At 39.3% G+C, this 23034-nt stretch overlaps 1 protein-coding gene across 1 annotated transcript; it reads left to right on the top strand.

Moving 5' to 3' along the window:
- Window positions 1-8991: 8991 nt before the first annotated feature.
- On the top strand, window positions 8992-22716 carry LOC146160420 (uncharacterized). Its single transcript, XM_083384944.1, has 10 exons — window positions 8992-9153; window positions 9212-9321; window positions 9392-9507; window positions 11427-11579; window positions 11851-12049; window positions 16326-16407; window positions 17566-17666; window positions 18601-18716; window positions 20007-20130; window positions 22524-22716. The coding sequence occupies exons 1-10, from the start codon at window positions 8992-8994 to the stop codon at window positions 22714-22716; spliced, it is 1356 nt and encodes a 451-aa protein (XP_083241070.1).
- Window positions 22717-23034: the final 318 nt, after the last annotated feature.

Here is a 23034-nt window from a genome sequence, read left to right on the forward strand (position 1 = left end):
GTCTCGCATCGCAAAGGCAAGCCGCCGAAGGACACCTTCAACGGCAGGCAGAAGAGGCGAAGGAAAAGGCCGAGCGGAAGATCCAACGTGAACGAGAGGCACTGGAGCTTGAGTTCCAAGAAAGTTTACGCGAGACTCGTCATCGACACGAGCTATCGGAACTTGGAAGCTGCCTGCGACGAGGAGGAATCGAATTGCGGCTAACTTTTCGGGTTCTATAACTACGCTTCTTCCTGGAATTCGAGCTTCCGAACATTTCATCTTCTTCTACTCCCAGATCCGGCTAGTCTTGCCCATGTTCCTCGCTCCCGCTTCCGCTGCAATTGCGACGTCAGGACGGTCGACAGTTCCGGTTTTCTCTACAACAAGCCACGCACCGGATTTCCGCAACGTGACCCAACGCTCGACTAGATTTCATCCCAGCGTGGACACCTTTCGTTATAGTCCCCCGAATGAACCACGACAACTTCAAGCCCCCATGGAGAGCTTGTACAATACATATTCACGCCCACGTGATCCAGCTAATAATTGTTGCAGAGGTGAAGTGGGCGAACGCTTTCTACCGAAGCCTATTGTGGAGAAGTTCGACGGTGATCCGATGGACTATTGGAGCTTCATCAATCGATATACCATACATGTTGGCAGGAAGGTCAATTCGTTCGACGTGAAGCTTAACTATCTTCTGCAGCACTGTCAACAAGCATAATGCTGTAAATAGGAATCCGGAAGATTGGTTTGAAAGAACTCTACAAGATTTATACAACCGCTACGGGCAGCCACACATAGTAGCTCGTCGCTGTGAAAGTCTCCTAAACGACCAACGCATAGCGGCAAAATTGCCAACCAAATTGAAGGAGCGATGGGTCTACAAGTACAAAACATCCGGTCGAGTTGCAGTGTTTTAAGACTTTTCCGAATTCGTCAACCTTCAGAGTAAGGAGGCCAACTTAACCTATGGAAGAAGTCTTTTCCATTTTGCGGATCAACACAGCAACAAAGATGTAGCCCCGCATAACAACAAAGCTGCCACCTCCAATTTTAAGAGACGGTTTGCTACTACTTACACCACCGTCGTAGCACCAACATCTACTGAGAGGGAGGCAGATCGTCAATGTCCGCTCTGTGAAAAATTCCATCGCCTGGAGGACTGCGAAGAATTTCGTCGAAAGCCCATCTCCGACCGAAAAGAATACTTGCGAACTTCATTTCGCTGCTACAGATCCCTACGTCACAGCCATCCTGTTCGAAACTGTCGCAGTGACGTGACCCCAATGTCAAAAGTAAGACCGAAGCTCGTCAAAGCTCTGCACGAAGTAACTGCCTACATTCCTTATCGAACGATATGGAAACGAAGAAGCAACTGCCTGCATATCTAGACATGGTTCCAGTATGCGTTCGATATAAAAACAAAGAGGTTCAAACTTATGCGCTGTTAGATTCTGGTCCCAACACGACATTTTGCGAACGAAAGCTGGCCAGCCTATTGAACGCTACATGTACTGAAAGGTCAACAAGCATCCACTTAAGCACGTTGGGTTCTGAAAAGCAGGAAGTCCATACAGCTTCAATATCGTTCTCAATACGCCCCTTGGAAGGCAGAGGCGAGATCTTCTTACCAGAAGTGTTACTCATTGACCAAATCCCCGCTAGGCCAACTGTTGTCCCACATCAATACGACTTGGATCGGCATGCATATCTCCGCGGCGTAAATTTGCCACGCATTACTGGCGGATCGGTAATGCTACTGATCGGCAACGACAACGCTCTTGCTCATCGATGCCTGGAAAGTCGTTTTGCACCAAACCCTCGTCATTTTCCAGACGCTATCAAGACATCCTTAGGATGGCTATTAAAGGGACCTTCACTTGCAACTCAATCAACCGAGGATAGCGCTGACTTCCTGTTAAGAACATCAGGTATACCACGAGAAGTAGACGAACTTACAAGCGCTATTGTCAATGACGAGGGAGAAGTTATTCCCTCTTCACACGAAACTGACGTAACGCACATGGATTCTCTCATGCGCTGGATAAGCAACCACAAGGAAGCGGCGGAATTCGGTTTGCAGTATTCCAGAGAAGACGTAGCTTACAACATGACGTATAAACGGGTGGAACTTATAAACGGCCACTTCCAGCTCCCTCTTCCATGGAAGAACGACTCTGCAATCCTCCCCGACAGTATGCAGATGGCACGTCAACGACGCAAGGCTTCGCCAGCAATACGTCAAACAAATGAGGATACTACTCGATAAAGGATATGCAGAAGTACCTCCGATCAAATTGATTCAAAGAATCGCACTTGGTATTTACCGCACCATCCAGTCCTAAATCCACGGAAGCCGGACAAGGTTCGACTCGTCTTTGACTGCGCTGCAAGCTGGCAAGGAATCGCCATCAACGATATGCTAATGAAGGGTCCGGATTAGGTGAACTCATTGGTTGGCGTGCTGATGAGATTTCGGAAAGGGCGAATTGCAATCGTGTCATGACGCTCTGCGTTTCCTTTGGTGGCCAGGAGAAGATATGTCCAAAACGCCCTGCCCACATCGCATGACCGTCCATATTTTCGGCGCCCGATCTTCTCCCAGGTGTGCAACATTCTGCTTGCGCCAAACCGCCAAACAGTTCGGCAAATTATTTCACCCTGGAGTAGCGCAAACCGTATTGAAGGGTTTCTACGTTGCCACAGCAAACGACTCGACTACAGGAGTCCAACTTGTAAAAGACTTATGAAAGCTACTTGCTAAAGGCGGATTTCATCTGACCAAATGGTTGTCAACAAGTGATGACGTCATGGAATCCGTTCCAGTTGACGAAAGGGCAAAGGCCGTACAGGAAGTGAAACTGGGCGAAGAAACAGAGCAGCGCGTATTGGGCATAATATGGAACGTGAAGGCCGATGAGTTCCAGTTCGAAATCAGCTTCCCTGAACAACCTCTAACACAGGGGTCGGCAACCTTTTTCTAGTCGCGGGCCAAAACCAAGTTAGAACGGTCTCTGCGGGCCGCACAAAATGATAACTAAGAATTATGGTATTAAAATGTTAGAACAACTGTGAATCAGGCGGGCCTCAGTTATTTTTTGCATTTAAAAACATGTTTAATTACATTTACAGAGGCAGTAAAGTGTTGACGTAAAGCGCGAAAAAAAGCGTTTGTTTGGTTTAAAATTCGAGTTCACACGTCGTCATCCTTACTGCTAATGAAAAGTGTAATAAAACCACTTTGAGGGAACGCGATAACATTTAAGGTTAATCTAGCTGTGTGTTTGTTAGGCGTTTTAAGTTAAGGCACACCTGGCAAGCGAAGCGAGCGACATTTTTTGGGTATACCTGTATTTCTATTAACTTTTTTTGCAAGTTTTATTACATTGCGGAAAATAAAAAACTGTTAAAAATAGATATCCAATATTTTAATTACGCTTTCCGTTTTTGCGCGACGCACGCCTTCTACGGCGCAACGGTAAAATCAGCGTTTTTTAGCAGCCTTCCACGGTGCAAGGGTAAACAATCGCTGATCTACTTGAAAAGACAGCATCAAAACGTAAAAAACAGACGTATCGATCATTCGCGCATTTTACATTTACGAAAATTTTTTTTACATTTACGTAGTTCAATTAGCCAAAAAGTATGTGAAACAGACTCGTGTCTAATTTGCCAAAGAGGCCGCGGGCCGGGTGAATTACCTCGGCGGGCCGGATCCGGCCCGCGGGCCGTAGGTTGCCGACCCCTGCTCTAATATTAGGTAAAAAATAATTTTAGATAAAGGTAACAGCAATATTAATAAAAAAGTATTAAATCGTAACTTCTAGTTTTACAATACAGGTTAAATTCAACAAATATACAACGGCCACAGAATGAATAAATGATGGGTAAAAACATTATTAAAGCGCAAACTCCACCACTACAAACTTATTGTGTTCTTATTACCGTATCTTCTTTGCTTGATTCTATCACTTTAAAAAGTTCATCACAAGTGATAGGAACGATTCCTCTGGAAAAGTAATCAGTTTTGTTCAACACGGGTTTCGTATTACATTCTACAAACAGTTACAAATGCCTACTTGTTTTTTCCGTAACCGACCATGGAGAATGATTTGCCAGATCCTGTTTGACCATAAGCAAATAGGGAACAGTTGTAACCTCAAATAAAATATAACAGAATTGTAAATCATGGAGCATTGTTCTTTCCATTTTCAAAAATAATGGTGTAAAAAAGGTGTATGGTTCAAGTTAATGTAATAGCAAAGTTAATACTGTATAAGGTAATTTCGATACTTCATCTTATTATTCTCTCACGCTATAGTTTGGACAAACAGTATCGCAATCTAATCTGATACTAAATCACATCATTACTATAGTCAAACAAGCAAAATAGATAAAACTGAAACGTGCGATGGTTAGTTTTTTGTGTAATAGGGCTATTTTGTCAACTGTAAAATATTTTTTTGATAATTTGCCTAATTTTGTAATGAAACCAATTCCACCGTAGCATCGGAGGAGTAGCGATATTACATTTTGGTATACTTTGCTGCTGACACAGTACTATACTATGTAAAAAGTTTGACTTGAGATGGGCAAAACAAATTTAAGAGCACATACGACAATGCAGTAGAATACCTTTCTTTGGAAAACAATTTTATCTTGAACTTATAACGTTTAACTATTTGGATAAACAATAGGTTGGTTACTCAGTAACAAAACCATCTATCAGGTATGACTGAGACAAAAATAGAGCGTTATCAGGCCGGGTGAATTACCTCGGCGGGCCGGATCCGGCCCGCAGGCCGTAGGTTGCCGACCCCTGCTCTAACACGTCGTGTCATGTTGTCCATCACGAACTCCTTATTTGACCCGTTGGGGTTCGTTGCGCCGGTCATTCTTGAAGCAAGGCTGATCTACAGAGACCTGTGCCAAAAGAAGGTCGATTGGGACTAACCAATAACTGGCTCCGACGAACAGAGATGGAACACATGGCGCCACAGCTTACGTCATCTTCATGACGTAAGGGTTCCTCGTTGCTATGAACCATCGAATATCCGTCCTTGGACCGGAAATCAACTTCACTTTTTTGCTGATGCTTCCAAATCTGCACGTGGTGCAGTCTGCTACTTACGGAAGTTTAATGAACAAGGTGACGTCAAATGTTCACTAGTTATGGGAAAATCCTTGCTCTCCGGGGCAGGTAAACACACTATTCCAAGATTGGAACTAGAGGCCGCTCTGGACGCCGTAAAGCTATCCCGCCGAACCAGGAACAATTGGAAATCCACTATTGTCCATGCATTTTTGGACAGATTCTTCCATTGTTCTACAATCGTTAAGAGCAGAAACCAAGAATTTTCCGACATTCGCACGAAACCGTCTATCGCAAATCCTCGAACATACGAAATCCTTCGACTGGATGCACGTTCCAACAGAATTAAATCCGGCCGATCAAGCCTCGCGAGGAATGTGCGCACAAGCTCTGGTAAAGTCTGGAATGTGGTTCAACGGCCCTTCCTACAGCTTTCTCCCGACAACTGGCCAAACCGCTTTGCCCAACTGCCAAACGCTTCCCCGCAATTGAAAGCTTCAACCTCGATAAAACACCAAAGCAAGTGTTCCTATGTAAGTCCGACGTCCCGGCTACCGATCGCATAATTTTACATTTTTCGTCCCTCTACCGCCTGAAGGTTGCCGCAGCGTTGTTCTTACGAGTGAAGTCATTCCTATTGTCTCGAAAACGAAACAAACTCGAAGCCATCCTTGATTGCTCGCCCCTTCCTGTTGAAGAGTTACAGAGAGCAGAAGAAGCTCTAGTGAAATATGTACAACGGGTAAGCTTCCCGCAGTGGATGAAGTCCGCGGTACCTAGACGATCGGGAAAGCCCACGCCTCTCTACAAACTTAACTCAAAATTCGTCTCACATACCTAATCATCGACCACACACATCGAAACATAGTCGGCGACTCTGGCGTCAATCACACGCTGAATGCTCTGTGTCAACAATATTGGATCTTGAACGCCAGAGTAGAAGTCAGTCGCGTCATACGAGCGTGCTTGTTTTGCATGCGAAGAGGTGCAAAACCAGGAGAGCAGTTAATGGCCGACTTACCCACATCTAGACTTCAAATCCGACAGCCACCATTCCCCATACCGGAGTAGACTACATTGGACCGTTCAAAGTTAAACAGCGAAGAAGTAGGTTGAAACGATACGGATGCATCTTTACCTGCATAACCACTCGTGCAATACATTTGGAAATCGCCCCAGACGTCACTATACGGACTCTCTTATTAACGCAATGAGGCGCTTCATATCCAGACGAGGTCCAGTCACCGACATATATTCTGATAACGGAACTAACCTGGTGGGAGGAGAGAGAACTGCGTGAAGCAATACTAGAATGGAATCTAGTTCACGTGCAGACCTTTTTCAGGCAACGAGAGACGAATTGGCACTTTAATCCTCCGAGCGCTAGTCATTTTGGAAGCGCTTGGGAGCGCATGGTTCGATCGGTCCGCCGAGTTCTATTGGCAGTGGTGTCCGACAAGCACCTTGACGACGACGCGATACACGCACTGTTTACAGAAGTTGAAGATGTCGTGAACTCCCGACCATTGACGAAAGTTTCCTTAGAAGCCGGCGAAGACCTGCCTCTTACTCCAAATCACTTGCTGAAGATTAACCCTGCTATCGGCCTTCCGCCACTCGTCTCCGATGCAAGCGACTGCTACTCTCGACACCGCTACCGACTTGTACAATACGCCGCCGATGAATTTTGGAGGCGCTGGGTGGTCGAGTATCCACGTACCATAATTGCGAGAGGAAAGTGGCACGACAGGAACGCAAACTTACGACAGAACGACATCGTTTTAATAATGGACCACTGCACTCCTCGGGGCCGTTGGCCTTTGGGCCGTGTCGTTAAATTGCACCCGGACAAACACGGAGTTGTCCGCAGCGTTGATGTGACCTCATCTGGAGGAACTTTGATGCGACCAATCGCAAAACTTTGCGTCATACTACCAGCAACCGCAGACGATGATCGACAACGGTGATCCCCGATGTCCATCCATGCTACTCCCGAGTAGCAAATCTCCACGCTACCTCCGTAGCAACGAACATTACGCTAGCCGCGGGCGGCAAAGACTTTGTTTTTGTATAAAAATATGTTACTTATCGTATCCTATTTTTTGGGGGAGTTTGTGAGTTTTTCCCTTTCGCTATTGCTCTATTTTTCGTTTTTTGCGCGCGCATAATGGCGCGACGCATCGCATAAGCCCAATCATTTAATTAGGCGCGGTAGTGCGCGCCTTCCACGTAAAGAATGCAATTAGCTTCTAGCCTTTGGGCCAATTTATAGTTGCTATATGTTTGTGCATGGTGCAGTCTATTGTTTGTGCATGGTGCAGTCGGCACAAGCATCAACACGAAGACCCTATACGCCAGACATCAAACTTTGGTATGTTTTTCGCAACCTATTCGTTTGTATATGAAGTATTGTGCGCTAAACATTTCATTTTTCGTCTTACAGAAAACCTGCACCGTTTGTATACCGAATTTTGCTTTCTACTGTGCGAAAATTGTACGTTCGCTTTTGTCCTTGTAGACGCAAGCAATTAATAGAAATTGCTGAGTATCGCAAAGCTTGATTTCTACACCAGCACTCTAGCTGCATTATGGATAAATCTTTTTTTTCTAAAAGTTTCTAAAGGGCTGCTAGTTAACATCCAAAAATTTTGCCACCCATTTAAGGTTTAAAGCTGAAATATATGAATCGACATCTAGCATACTTGCACCTCCTAGTTCAATGTTCGCAAAAAATTAGCAATAAGCACAAGTGGTCCGCGCAATATTTCGTAAACCGCGTGTGGCCCTTCGGCCAAATAGGCTGGACACCTCTGCCTCGTGCAACAAACACGCGTTTATAAATGTAAAACAACGCAATACGAAATAGACAAACTGCAAGGTTCGCTAGACATGAAAGAAAACCAGGTTTGCCACCATAAGTTGATCAGTTGCCTGTCGGATTATGCAGTAGGCCAGTATTGATGAAAACAGACTTAATTTTTTTTGTTATATTTTGCAAATGGCGTCAAATTTCAACAAGTTTTAAATTGACTCTTTGGAGTATAAGTTGTGACTTCATGCTGGAATGAATCGTTGTTTAACAGTTTCGGGTTATGTTAAGGTTCAGGCTCTTTAAAAATATTCGGTTTAGGCCCGGTTCGGAAACGGTTCACGTTCGACACCTGATTAGAGCTGTACCGCCATAATTAGTCCTGTCTTGTTTATCTATTTACAAATTTATGTTTTGTGCTTGTAGCTAACATATATGACCACACCTTACTTTGGAGGCTACGATAAAAGGCAAATTTACGTAATTTATACCATTTTTCAAGGATCTAGTTGGTCCAGTTGACTGTTGTTAGAAACGATTTTTCCCGGGGACTTCTTTTGAGTGTTTCTAACACCTAAGGGTCATGAATCAACGAACAACCTTCTGTTTCCTATTGTTTCAATTTTATACCTTGTTTACTGACCTACAGCAAGGCCCAGCAAAAAATAAAAAATCGAAGTGAAATGTTTTACACTTAGCAACGAGCGAACACGCTATAATTACATGGATAAAATGCGCTTCTGTCACAATATGTAAAGTCAAACATCATTTCGCGAATAGCAATTGAAAAAGAATAGTCGTTATAGCAGACAATTCAGTTTTGATTTAAGCAGAATAAAATAAGAAAACTAATTTAAAATGATCCCAAACCTGTAAGTATCTCGAACTTCTGTAGGATATCCTGATCATGTCAAATTTTAAAAACATTATCTTTCTGTAAATGGCGCAAAGAGAAACAAACAACAAACTCGAGTAATAGAGATTTACTGATAGTGACGTAACAGGGCCTTACTAGAAAACTACAACTGGTAGTTACACTAAACTAAACGATATGTAAGTGATTAAACCTGTTCGGTTGTTGCATTACTTTAAAAATTATACAGAAATGGAGGTTGAATTCGAAGGAAATGCTTCAAAGGAAGCGTTATTGGAAGAATTTAGAAATTGTGTTACTCTTTTCGAAACCATTACTAATGAACTTTTGGAAATGCCTTTCAACCCACAATTTCTTCAAGTATATCTGCAACGAAGTCTCATGCATATTGAGGTAAGTTTCCAACAAGCTGCTGCTAAAAAGTTTCTGTCGAATTATTTCTATATTCTAGAAATCTCATTTTAAGGCACTCCATTTAAAAGATTATAACCCCAGGAGAAAAGATTGCTTAAAAGAGATATATACAACCATGTACGGCCTGAACACCAAGCTACGAAATGGGTACGACAGGATACCTTTGTTTTTCACAAACCTAATGGAGTGTAAACGAAACCTGTTTTTTGTTCTGCAGTTATCAAAATCCGGGAAAGAAGCTGGCGTTCGAATGTACCACTGAATGCCAATCAGAGTTGTCAGTTGACTACAATAATACAGAAAATGCGCATTATGATCGTATTACTTCATCCGGTAAATACACGTAGCTTAGTTTATTTAACCTTGTATTCGATACCAATGTAATATAATTTAAAAGTTTAACTGACTGTTGAATCTAGAAATAAGGTCAAATGGCATATCTATCAGCATCTAAAAATGCAACAAATATAAAGAAAGCACATGCAAAATAAAATTGACAACCCAAAACCATTCATCTAATTAAGTACCGGTAACGGGCTAAAACTGAGTTGCAGACAAATCACTATTGCTATGTAGTCCTGCTTACCAGTAGTGTGTCGCTAGGTTGCGCTTTTTCAGTACGTTTAAATGCATCTGAGTGCATTTTAGGCTAAACTTTGCATTATTGTTTTTAACTTGCAGTTTTGTGGCATCTTTGGTATCAGCGTCTGCAACCAAATTTTATAATTGTATCGCTGCTCAGTCGCAGCAGGTGCGTCTTGGGCTGTTAAATCGTTGATTTTCGGTTCTCAACTTTATTTTGCAAATATGCCAGAAAGCCCAGAGCGAAAATTCCCCAGAGAAATGCAACAAAAGTCTACAAAAAATCTTTCAAAATCTGAATATTTTTGGTCCTTTTTCTTTAACCAAATAAAGGTCAAAAAATATTCCTAAAGTTGTACTTCATACTTCCGTCGTATAATTGCAGTTAATACTTTTCCTTCACGCTTAAATTGTCTTTCGGCAAGAAAACACCAAGCAGAATGAATTTGGCGCGAACCGTATGAAAAAGCAAAAACAAAGAGAGGCATTTAATGACTATAACAGCATATTAATTTAGAGTAGTGCTTCATTTATTTAAAGGGAAGTATGATAAACTATTGATTTACATTTTAATGCTAACTTACCTCTTCCTAATGCTATGAATAAAACATAGCTATGGTTTATTGGCACTTAAAAAGTGACATCATATTGTGAAAATGATAATGGGCTAATTGCAAATGACTACTGAAAACTGCAGCTATAAAGACACAATAAGGTAGTTACCAAAACATAAGGGTAGTTACCAACAAATACAAAATATACGCGGCAATATCTTTCTTTATCGGCACCCTAATACCAATTTTATTTTTGTAGACACACATTTTACTTTATACTAATGAAGTAATAAGTTATAACTACCGCGTAAAAACCGACCCTTAAATGAGCTTCAGTAAACAATTTTAGGCTTTATAAAGCCCAAAATTGTGCAGTTTCAATGGCATATTTGGAGTTAAACCCCAAAAAGCATGTTTTAGTTGTGGGTGAAATATTGGAGGAGGTTATGAGCAAAAGCTCACTTAAAAATCTAAACAGTGTGGTCTTTTTCGCAAGCGAGTCAAATTTTTGACTGATATGTACACGCGGTTGTTGACGGTTAACATAGCATACTATGTTAAGCACGAAATGCGGGTCTTAGACTGGTTGGCTACTAGAGGCGGATCAAGGAATTTTTGTTTGGGAGGCATGAATCTATCCAAAGATAACGTTACAAAGTTTCATCATAAAGTGACCTCAGGACAAGTAAACTTAAGAAACTTTCTGTTCCCTGTCGAACTCGTGTACAAATTTGCAACCAAAATCAGGTGTCCGCGCTTAATTAGGAATGAAACCGATAAAACGAACTGCAACAGAAGTTATTTTTATGTTGATCCATCTCGAAAACGCCCTCAAAAAAGTTCTCGGTCAAAAGAACAATATACGTGAGCAAAAATTTAAAATGCTTACAGAAACTCAAAATTGGTATCATGTTAAAGTAACAAAAAGTCTGTGTGGCGAAAAAATCCGTGAAAGGTGCTGTTCACCGGCTTAGCAAAACTGGTCTACAGCAGCCGGCCAGACGTTGTATAAAACATCCGATTAGATAAACTTCTATTCTAGACCAATAACCCCCCAGAAAATTGACTGTGTAAACTTGCAAAATCACAATGGCATTTGTCGTTTGTTTATTTCAGATAAACTGCTACAATCACGCCAACTGGCTATAGAACAAACAATCTTGTGTGACGTAAATATAACGCTTTTAGACGTCATAGGTTTGGTCGAAGCAAAAAGAAGTTTGCGGGAAGCAATCGTTATTCCGCTGTTATTCCCACAATTGTTCACAGGTTGGTGTGCTAAACAGAACAAACTTCATGTTTAAAAAAATATTTTTATTGACGTTAAATTTAGTGATCAAAATTATGCCCATTTTTTAATTAAACTTGCATGTTGTTCGGCCTATATTTTTTACTGTTTAAATCCCTTTTCATCTGTCCTCAAATGGTGTATCAATAAAATTGTTACAAAATAACACATTACTTCTTTGTAAAACTAATCTATAATTTATAGGCTATATCTTTACATATCTGTTACGTTGTATATCTTTACGTTGTATAGGCGAACGAAAGCCATGGAATCGCATACTTATGTATGGACCGCCCGGTACTGGAAAAAGTAGATTGGCTCAAGCAATTGCCTACGAAATAGAGTCAGCGTTTTACTCGGTATCTAGCGCTGACTTGTTGTCGAGTTGGTTTGGAGAAAGTGAAAAACTCGTCCGCGAATTATTTCAACACGCACGCAGGTCAACTGGGAGGTTAGAAATTTAAATTACTTGACACTTTAGGGCAAAAAGGGATGCTTTAACACAAGTGTCAGCAACTTTTTTTTGCACTCCAAACCGGTTTAAAAAATACATTTTATCGCGAACCGTCCTTCAAATAACAACAAATGTGTAGTAGTGTTAAACTATTACAACTTTGATTCACAGAGAAGCTTGTTTTGCGGCAAGAAATTGTAAAAGTAGGTAACATATACTTACATCATAGAAAAACCTAATATAACGGCAATTTGACAAAAGTATGAACGACAGGCCGACGCAGGGCCGGATTAACCAATAGGCTAAAAAGGCTATAGCCTTAGGCCCTGGAAAAATTCGGCCCCTTAATTTTTTAGGTGAAATTTTTATAAGGCTGTTAGTGATACAGATCCAGTACCGGTAAGTACAGTTTTTGCCTAAAAACGAATGACTGAGTCTAGTCAATATGTGCTTTGTGTGTGAGTAGATAAATAAATTGGTTTCATTTATGCTGCAAACGAGTTAAGAACTATCTACGTTCTGTGCTATTACTTTTAAGGGGAACACACAATACAACCTAAAAAGCAACAACCTAAAGCAGAAAAATCGATAACTCATAGTATTGAGACCAATGACATAATAAAGCCAAATACGCAGATTACTGCCCAGTACAGAATAAGATCAAAATCGTCTGAATAAGACCTAATTCTGTCAAAATACGCCTTAATTAAATTCATCGTAATATTGCCTTAAATTCATCGTAATATTGCCTAAATGGCCAAAATAACGACTGAAACTGTAGGAGTAGGGTATGGGTCGATCGGGCGCTGTGTTAGGTCTGGCATGGGCCGTTTTGGTGTCGAAGTTTGGACGCTCTAGTTTGACCGGCGCCATGAGGGCGCCGCTGTTTTTGCATTGGATTTTTGGCCCTGTTTGGGGTTACTGGTGGGTAATGGGTGGGGTTAGAAAATCAGTAAGGGTTAAAATTATTAGGGGAGTTAGTGATGTACTTAGGGGTGAGGTTTGAGGTTAGGTAAAGGTCTGATTCTGGCCATTTTTGTCCTATTCTGACGGCTTTTGGACTTATTTCAATTTAGACGGTACTACGACTATTAGGTATTGGTCCTGATTTAAACTTATTCAGAAGTGTGTTTATTGCGACGTTGATGTTGTTGTTCGTATTTCGGTCATATATAGCTAGTAAGCTGGAGTACCTTTTAAGCATAGACAGTGACGTTGTTTGAGGTTTGAATGTCGATGACATCATTCATAAGGTTGGTTTGCACTAGACGCGTCTGGCGTTAACGTAAAACGTTTTCAAAATTTCGGGTGCGCCCCCTTAGGGGGCCACGGAGAGGTCATTGGGGGGCCACGGGCATGACTCTCTAGCTAGGTCGTAGTTTGCAAAACCTAACTACACAAGTATCTTTATTTATAAAATTTGCCTGGGTGTAAATTTTCTCGTTTTAGGGGGTAAATTGGCTTTCAATCAAAATATCCATTTTATGCTGACGGGATATAAAAATTGTGCCAGCCGTAGGCATTGGTAGCATACTTTCCCAGTTCAGATTTCATTTTAATGTGAAGATAACCTATAGTAGCCTATTGATTCTTTATCGTCTAGTTTTGATAACCTTATGCTATGCTAATTGATACTTTTTTAGTTTATTGGCAGAATCCTTATCCCTTAGTTACTTAATTGTTACTTCAGTTTCTGTTTGAATTCACAAACATCTTCGGCCGTCACGGCATAGATTTAGGTACATGTCTGCGAGCAGACAGTGTGTTTTAAGTTTATTTTTTGTGCATTTTAGGCCAAGAAGTGTTTAGGATAGCAGGTTTTAAGTGCTTTATTAATTAGTAGCGATAACGGTAAGGTATATATAGTATACCTTTTTGAAATTTCGGTGCTGAGTGGGTATGCATGTGATTGCCTATTTTTGTCACTGGGTACGGATTAACTGCCCAGTAAGTTTATTGTTCTCTATAGCCCAATGATTAACACGTTTTAGTGGTAAAAATAACTCATTGATTGATTAAAATATTCTGTCAAAGTAACCAAAAATTTAGTCTTAAAAAATGGCATGTCCTAAAAGAAGAAAAAGTACCAGAAAAATTATTTGAATTTTTGATTTACATATCTTACTGAGAAGGGTCTTCAAGTTCCTCGGTGTGTTTTGTGCATGGAAACATTTTCAAACAGTAGGCTACCGCGAAACCTGTTCCTTTAAAACAACACCTAGCACAGTCCCCTTTTTGAGTCAAAACTGTCCAGTCTTAAGATGAGCACCATTTTATATATTGGGGGTAAATTTTATATTTATCTTTGTTAAAAGGGTAAAATATACAAAAAAGGTTAAGAACCCCTGCAGTAAAGCGCTGTTTGAGTGTAACGGCCTGAGGGATGCCTGAACGTTATACGAGGCGTCTATTAATAATTGTATTAAATGCAGTCAGAACACACGCGAAGTAATAACGAAGGGAAGAAATGGTAAGTGCCAAACGTAACTAAATATAAGGTGCCAACAGAAAACGTGATAAGATAATAAATAAAGCGTGAAAGGTGAGGTGCAAAAGTCGAAAAGCGATATAATTTACGTGAGTGAGAAAGAAAGAGGGAAACGAGCAACACACGTACATACCATAAAACTAAGAAACAATAAAGCACACACAAACGATGGAATAATCGGTGGAACAATGTTTCCTGTTGTGTATAAATGGGTCAAGTAAATACTGTGTCCAAAAAAAAATACGTATTCCCTGGATCGAATCATTTTCAAGCATATAGGTTAAACAAAATGTAAGATTCCATCAAGCTGTGGCCTCTAAATAGCTGTTACACATTTTGTTTTAATCTGCGTCATTTGCTCGAGTCGCGTGTTATTGCCGATGATTTCAAAAAGCGCAATTGAAACGACTAAATACCCAACGGCTAAGCACGTCAAACATATTTTACGTAACGAAAAGTTGTGGCAAATACGTAATCCCGGTATCATAAGGGTCCAACTTAAGTAAAATCTCGTTTGAAATGGAAAATTGGTTACTATTAAAACCGCCGCATTAAATGCGAAATTTGGCGAACTTTATACCTAAATTTTGCGCGGTAACAGACATCAAGAAGTTCTTAAACATAAAAGTCACTCTGCGTCATTTGCTTGAGCTGCGCGTTATTGCCGATGATTTAAAAAGGTAATTTATTATGTTACTAAAAAGTAATGTTACGGATAGCGTAATGTCCTATGGCCTGAAATGGGTTAACTAATGCTTCCCCACAAGTGGAGTCACACCCTAGCCTGTGTGGAAGCGGCATTTAATCGGATGGCGTGTTATAAATTATCGCATTTATCTGCGTGACTGTGAAAAATATAATTGTTCGTCTTTGTAAACTAAAATTTTACATTTTGTTTAAACAGTAATATGTAGCCAAATTGCAATATTGTGTTCTTATTTGAAATAGAACGACTAAATACCCAACGGCAAAGCACGCCAAACATCTTTTTGATAAGGAACCACTCACAAATGTAAAACATTAAGTTGTAGCAGCAATTGTTCGCATTGCGTGCTGATATTCAAGCAAATGCGTAATCCCGGTATCATACTGCGTCCAACGTAAGTAAAATCTCATTTGGAACGGAATATTGGTTACTACATTAAAACCGCCGCATTGAATGCAATATTTTGCGAACTCCTACTAAATTTTGCGCGGTAACATATTTCCAAGAAGTTCTTAGACATAAAAGTCTTCAGTTGGAAACATTAAAATTTATTGTTATTACGGCTTTGTTGACAGCGGCATATAAGCGACTGGCGTGGTATAAAAGTTTGCTGAAGCCGCATGTTATAGTGGATGTATTAAAAAATTGTGGCAATTAACATGTAATCAAAGTGCAATATTGTGTGTTGTTTCTGTAGTGGTAAAAAAACTTTTTTAAGTTTTTTTTTTTTTTTTTTGTAGATTTGTCGCTCTCGTGAGATACGCGACTTTCTATCATAGAAAGAACGATTTTTTTTGGTCTGGGAGCACATGAGTTTCTTTCTATTTTACCCTCTCGCCTGTCTGCTCGCTTAAGAGGGAGCAGTATGAGCGACGTTGCTCTGTCTGTTTCTTTTAAATCGAATGTCAGCGACCGAGCCGCGAACATGTGCACGCGGACAAACTTTCTCATTTATATAGTAGATTGTTTTTTAGATCGTATTGTGTGTTCCCGTTTCCAACGAACGTATTTTTATTACGTTTTAAACAGTAGATTTCACGCATGAAATCAGAGTTATTATGGTGTCAATTAAATTAAAGGTGCGTTGTTTTTATCGACGAAATTGACAGCTTATGTCGAAAAAGAAGTGAAAAAGAAGATGAAAGCGTCAGGAGAATTAAGGTAAATCACACACGATTTCACATTTTAAGCCGGCAACATTTTAAACGCAGGGTCCCAGTTTACCAATGATATAAAAATGTAATTTTTTTAGTACATAGATGCCGAATTTTGTTTTCGCAAGCGTGCTCTAAATTTTTCGCTAAATATAACGTCAAAAAATTTCAGCTGATATGGTATCATTGAAAACTTTCGTAATTAATGGCCCATTGCATTTGCTAGGCAAGTATTTCACTGAATCGACAAGTTCTTATAAAAAGAGATTTATTATGATATGATCTACTAAATTAATATATTGTGCTATACCGGTAGCGTATGAGTTTGCGCATTTTTTGGCTCTTTCATTTGATCAAATTGTTACACAACTTTTCTTCGCTATACAATTACATGCTAAGAAATAGGGGATGTGACCTTTTCCTGGTGTACAATTGGTTGTAAGGAAGTTATATTTCGTTTTTTAACGTCACTAAATCAGTTGCATGAGCCGTGCTTGTTCGAACCAAATTAGACGAATATTCTTCACAGTTCTCCAAAAACGCATACGATTCGTCAAAATAATTTTCCCTTTGCTGAAAATCTTGGCTGCTCATAAAGGAATGATTACGTCCGGCGAATTACTTGAATGACAACCGGTTATGGAAAATATTGCCTCATAGATGGTTGCCTATTTTTGTCGTAATTTATGCGGAAATATGGTCCCTTTACTTTAATTGGTAAACTGTGAATTGGTAAAACTTTAATTGGTAAACCCTTTTACTTTAATTTGGTAAACTGTGATAACAATAAGTTATTCTATTTCTCAACGAAATGCGGGCTAAAATTGTCGTCATTTACATTCGTTCATACAGAAATACCTAAATGTCAGCTTTGTATTATTTCCAAAGTTCGCTTTGGGAATTAGCACTTTTTTCTCACTAATGACAAAATTGCGCGACTCAGTATATATTGCACCGAGCATAAGATCGGATTATAAAAATAGCAACTCTTTCATTAACGCAAAGTGTGTCTTAGCCCATTTGTACTAAATTTAGACAAAAAATATATCTTCTTTTTAATCGGAAGTAATCCAGATAGTTTTGCCTACATGGTTGTTGAAAATGTATATATAGAAATTCAATTTATTGTAAATTTAATTCAGTTTTGAAATTTACCTGTTCAAAGACAGAACTATTACATCAAATGGATGGCTCTTCATCTGAGGACACTATTTTTCTTCTTTCCGCGACAAATTGCCCCTGGGAAATCGACCCAGCTTTTCTAAGGTTTAACTAATATTTGTATTTGTATTACAATAATAATATTCAAATACTTTATCGTAGGCATATTGTTGCGTGTTCACCAACACATTAAAAACCTAAATTAATGAATTGCCATAAGCCAAATCTTGGAGTTCGTATTATCATTAAGTTATATTACGAATTGATAAATAGGGTTTTATATTAGCGCGTTCTAGCTTTCGCATAATCAAATCTATTATTGGTTGCATAACGTAATGTTTCATTATATAATGTTTTCTGTGTTGTTATGCCGGGAAAGCAATTCGTCGAGTTAATTGCAAAATTTCTGAGTTTTCGTGCGCCCGCTCGCCTCGTTTCAAACTTGTCATTTAACCTTTAATCTCTTTATTTATAAACAGTTAGTCTTGCGGGCGGTGATAATCACGGTCTGCAAAACAAGCCTCCACGGTGACGCCACACTGTCGCCGCAAACTAGCCTTGGCCAGCTGGAATCTTAAAAGAGTGCCTAGCCATGTTTACAAAGTTCCGGCCAGTCTTAATTGGCCAAATATGACGTGTAACTTTCTCGTTTTTTATGCCGTGTCTCAGCGATATTTCGCGCGGTATTGAGCCGACAGTGGCCGCAATAGGCGGTGGCTGTCACAGTAACTTTGAAGCAAATATACGTTCATTAATGCTATTTGACAACCTTTTAATTCACATTGTAACAATATATTTTTGATTGGTATTTTATTTGTGGTTTTGACAGGTAGCATATCTAGCCAGAAACCTTCGCCAAACAACAGAACTCACGCGCCGTTGCGCCCTTCTGGGTATGGGGTCAGGCGCAAAGCCCAGTACACAAGTCGTGGTGGGGCGTAACACATATAGTTTAAAAAGTCTTACCTATACGATACAACAATTGCATTTTGTTTTAAACAATTTCTTTTTAAACAAACAACCTGTGTTCGTTTTATAGACGCTTCCAAAAAAGGGTATATATACCTCTTCCGAACAAAGAATCGAGAATTTCTATTCTTCAACTTAACATTGGCAACGACTGTACGATATCGTCAGATGAGTGGAATCAACTTGGTAATTGTTGTAACATTTAAATCTCTGTTTAACTTTGACAATGATGTGCGTAAAGAAAAAAAATGGCGAAAACCCAGTAAGTTTAAAAACCCAGTAAAGCTGGTCTTGAACGTTAAGCCAACAATCATTTCAAAAATCAATTGATTTTGTTTAGATCAGGGGTGTCCAACCTTTCAGCTCTTGACGGCCGCATTGACAGCCTTATTTTCCTCACGGCCGCAAGTTTTTTTGGGATGACTCAAAAAGTTGTCAAATCATGACGTCATAGCATAATTAATTTTTTGACTATTTTAACTAGGTAAGTGCATAAAATTTTACGCGCTTCGCGCGAATGACATTTCTACGTCCGCTTCGTTTGCCTTTTCAGGCAGTCTTTTGAAATAGATCAGTGCTTTTTTACCGTTGAACAGTGGAAGGCTGACAAATGGGTTGCGGACAAACGGAAACCGTATTCAAAAATATTGTGCATATATTTTTATTTTTATTTTTTTGGCAATGTAATAAAAACTTGCATGAAATTTAAAAGAAATGCCAGTATTGAAAAAAAATGCTGAAATTGGAACTTTGAGACAGGTCTAAAATTAGAAGGAGTTTTTATGTTATAGGCCAGCCAGACATTCGTCTACCATTGCTGGTCATTAGATTGGCTAAGAGCATTAGAGCAGGGGTGGATCCAGAGGGGGCACCTGGCCATGCCCCCAAAAAATATTATTTTTGACAAATTTCAATGCAAACACACTTTTTTCGCGCTTTTTCATCTGTTTTATTGTATTTTAGTCCCTTTGAAGTAAATCCGTTAATATCAAAAGTGTTATTTATATCATGGCATATTGCGCCGCATTACTAATAAAATCCAATTCTTACATAAATGCTTGTGTTTATAACAATATGCGATTATTTTATGTGCCGTCCATTTCGATTTGAATTAAAAAAAAGTCCATTTCGATTGAATTAAAAGTTTTGCCAAATGTAAACCTAATAAACGCATTTTTTTTCGCTTCGCGCGATCAATCTGCATTTAGGTTCCTTTTTTTCCACGAGTTCGTTAGACAACAAAACCTCTTTTTAAGATTAATTATGTTATGCCGTTACGATTTGAAACTTTTTGAGTCATCCCTATAAAAATTTGACTTGCGGCCGTGAGGAAAATAAGACTGTCAATGCGGCCGTCAAGAGCTAAAAGGTTGGACACCCCTGGTTTAGATCCTTAATTTTTAGCACTACATATATTTTTGTAACAGTATCTCCAAGGATAAATCCTTATTTGTAGTAGCCTACTATTTTTTTAAGGTGACCTGACCGAAGGCTACAGCGGCAGTGATTTAGCAAACTTGGCCAAATCCGCTATGTACGAGCCAGTTCGTCAGCTAGAGCAAGCCAAACATTGGGTTCAACAGAGCACAGGAACTTACAGGTGATTACTCAATGCCTCAAGTTTATTAGTGTATAGCGGGGGTTCTTGCCACAGTTTTAAGATACTGATTTACCTATTTTCCTTGATTAACCAAAAAGCATAAGTAACGTTTTCAGATTGTTTTTATACCTTTTCAGTTTGTTTTTACACCATTTAAGCCCGTTTATGTCAAAGTTCCTGTAGGTGAATGATTGCTCAAAAAATAGAATGCAGTTGGGAAATATGACTTCTGTCGAATGCTGGAGGCCTAGGTCTATTAAAATCTTGCAGTTAATCTACAGTGATAATATCGGTGACTTGCCTACTGTTGTGCAGCTTAATTAATTCAATCTAAAAGCCCTTTGATTTTTTCAATTGAATATATAAAATTGAATGTAAACGCTTCAAAACCCTGTGTGGGGTTACTTTCTTCGAACAAGAAATATTGTGGGGGCAAAATGTGAGACATGTGAAACTACAATTTTGTGTAAAGGTGGGTCTACAGGAGCTATGAGAAACCACTTTTAAAACACCATAACACTAAACTTGATGCAAAGAAGACAAAAAAACAACAACTTAGTTTTTGACAGAAACAGTCGGTAGTTCTACAGGTTTAATGTTAATAGACAGCTTTTTTAATTTAATCGAAGATTCGTTGGAGCAAAAGCTTGCAGCTGTTGACAGAATTTCGTTTACCAACCAGCAAGCAAATGGGACAAAGCGTTTCTAGCTAGAGGGTACAAGCTAACACAAACATTGCATTGAGTTTGGCATCAAACAGCCACACCAGATGGAGCTAGTGTACGAAGTGGTTTGGAAAAAGGAATTGTTGCATCCATCAACTTGTTTTGCGCATGTTTATCATTTAGCAGTGATTAATTTCATGTATTCAAGGCATAATATCATTGATATAGTAGAAGAAGTAATATACGATCACAACTGATCGCATTCGGAATCATCTTCAGATAAAGAGGTGAAAAATGATGAAACTGTAGAAATTGTGGGGGCTAAATAATTTGAATTTAATCTTCAACAATTTGTTGTTGAAGTGATATAAGAAGGGTGGTTAATGATTTCCGCAGGGGCCCTCTTTTCCACCTGTTTGAATATTTTCATGGTCTGATTTTCTGATTGAGAACAGGCTTGATACTTTTGGCGAATACGAAAACAAAAGCTAAATGTACGCTATTGTAGGAAGCCTAATACAAAGGTTGCTTGAAGTAACAGAGCCCAGTCCTACCTCTGAGGTTAGTGACGAACGACATATCACCTTATTAGCTTTTATTTCAGTATGTGTACAAACCGTAGGTGAGTCACTAAAGAAATACTCGAGCGAGCCATCAGGTCAGTATTTATTCCAGCTACCGGTACTCGCCGTTAAGTTCAAGCCTTAACAGTGACGCGGTACAAAAGAAATGTCAAGTCTTAGGAGCTTCTGGAAAACGGCCGGCCAATATTCAAACTCTATGAAGCTCTGCTTACTATCCAGTCCACTTCTATGGAAGCGGAAGGAACATTCAGTGCATGTGGACTTTTTGCTACAAAACTCCGGTCACGTTTACAAGATTCAACAATTGGTGGATTGTGTTTTCTAAGAAATGCGCTGCAGCAGCAGCAGCATACATTTAAAATAGGTGGTTTACTCTATTCGATGGCATGTGTTATGTTAATGTTTATATTAAACTGTGTTAGTGTTGGGTAATTTTTCCAGTCGTCTATTTATGTAAATTGAATAAGGTTGGTAGTTTGATCATTGATTTTGGTTATCCGGATACTAAAAATTATTTATATCTGAACCAGCTGTAACACTTGTCGAATTTGATTACTAGCTGTAACACTTGTCGAATTGATTTAGACCAACTAAGACTTGCATTTGTTGTTGTTGCAATATATACTCTGCTGCTCTGTCGGAAGAGGTGGCGATTGCAGGCCGGGCCATATTGCGAAATTCTTTCCCACTTATTTATAGAAAATATCCGATATCTTGAAAGAAACGTAATAAATTTGTGTTTATTTTCATTCGGGAACCGTTAAATGTGTTGGTTAAGTTTGGTTCTATTCCTGTTTAAGGCAGTGAACAGTAGGCTAATTAAATTGGGCTAATCGACTTAAGACAAAGGCAGAAAGCACGGGTTCATTTGTAAACCGCAAATTATATGATTTAATTACCCTCGTGCAAATATGGCTACCAATTTAACAGGCTTAATGTTGTTTATTTCAACACTATTTCAATAAGTTGTGGCGGAGTTGGTGACGTAAGGGAACATAGGCCTATGTATCTTTCGCAAGTCTAGTTGACTTGATCTTCTGACCAGTAGTATATTAAATAACGATAATAATTCATTATTAAAACAAAAAATTAAAGTAGTGCTTCTTGTATTTTGCACATGTTTTATTCTTGATATTTTTTTTAGACCATCTTCACCAACCAGCCCTGGATGTATTGAAACCACCCTAGGAAAACTACCGCCCTCTACTGTTCGGACTGGCCAGCTCAAAATGCGCGATGTTCGCAAATGTCTGCTCGTGAGCAAACCTACCATTTGTGAAACAGACATTAAACGATTTGACAATTTTACACTCAAATTCGGCCAAGACGGAAAGTAAACAGCAAAATTCTTGTTTTTGTCTCTTGTTGTGGAAATTATTTAAAACTGTTTAGACCAAATAGAAAACAATATTATACTTTGGGAATATAGGGCGAATAGGTTTAATAAATGTATATAGCCTGTGACGAAAATATACTTTTGATTTAAAAATAAATACTTCACAAAAACTTTGACCCATTATAGTAACGCATTGTTGTAGGCTATAAAGAACTGCAGAAGTGTCTTGGCGTCATTAAACACTTGTTTGAATGTTTTACTGACGAGCGGTGGAACACAAATCTTTATTTTTTACGCAAAATGCTTAGTCGTAATTTAT

This window comes from Ascidiella aspersa, chromosome 3 (assembly GCF_963924565.1).
Source record: "Ascidiella aspersa chromosome 3, kaAscAspe10.2, whole genome shotgun sequence".
NCBI classification, from domain to species: Eukaryota; Metazoa; Chordata; class Ascidiacea; order Phlebobranchia; family Ascidiidae; genus Ascidiella; species Ascidiella aspersa.

Excerpts from the sequence above, each read along its gene's own strand:
- LOC146160420 (XM_083384944.1), top strand. The coding sequence starts at position 8,992 with ATGGAGGTTGAATTCGAAGGAAATGCTTCAAAGGAAGCGTTATTGGAA. Across the intron at positions 9,154-9,211 it reads GAAGTCTCATGCATATTGAG|AAATCTCATTTTAAGGCACT; the intron begins GTAAGTTTCCAA and ends TCTATATTCTAG. Across the intron at positions 11,580-11,850 it reads ATTCCCACAATTGTTCACAG|GCGAACGAAAGCCATGGAAT; the intron begins GTTGGTGTGCTA and ends TACGTTGTATAG.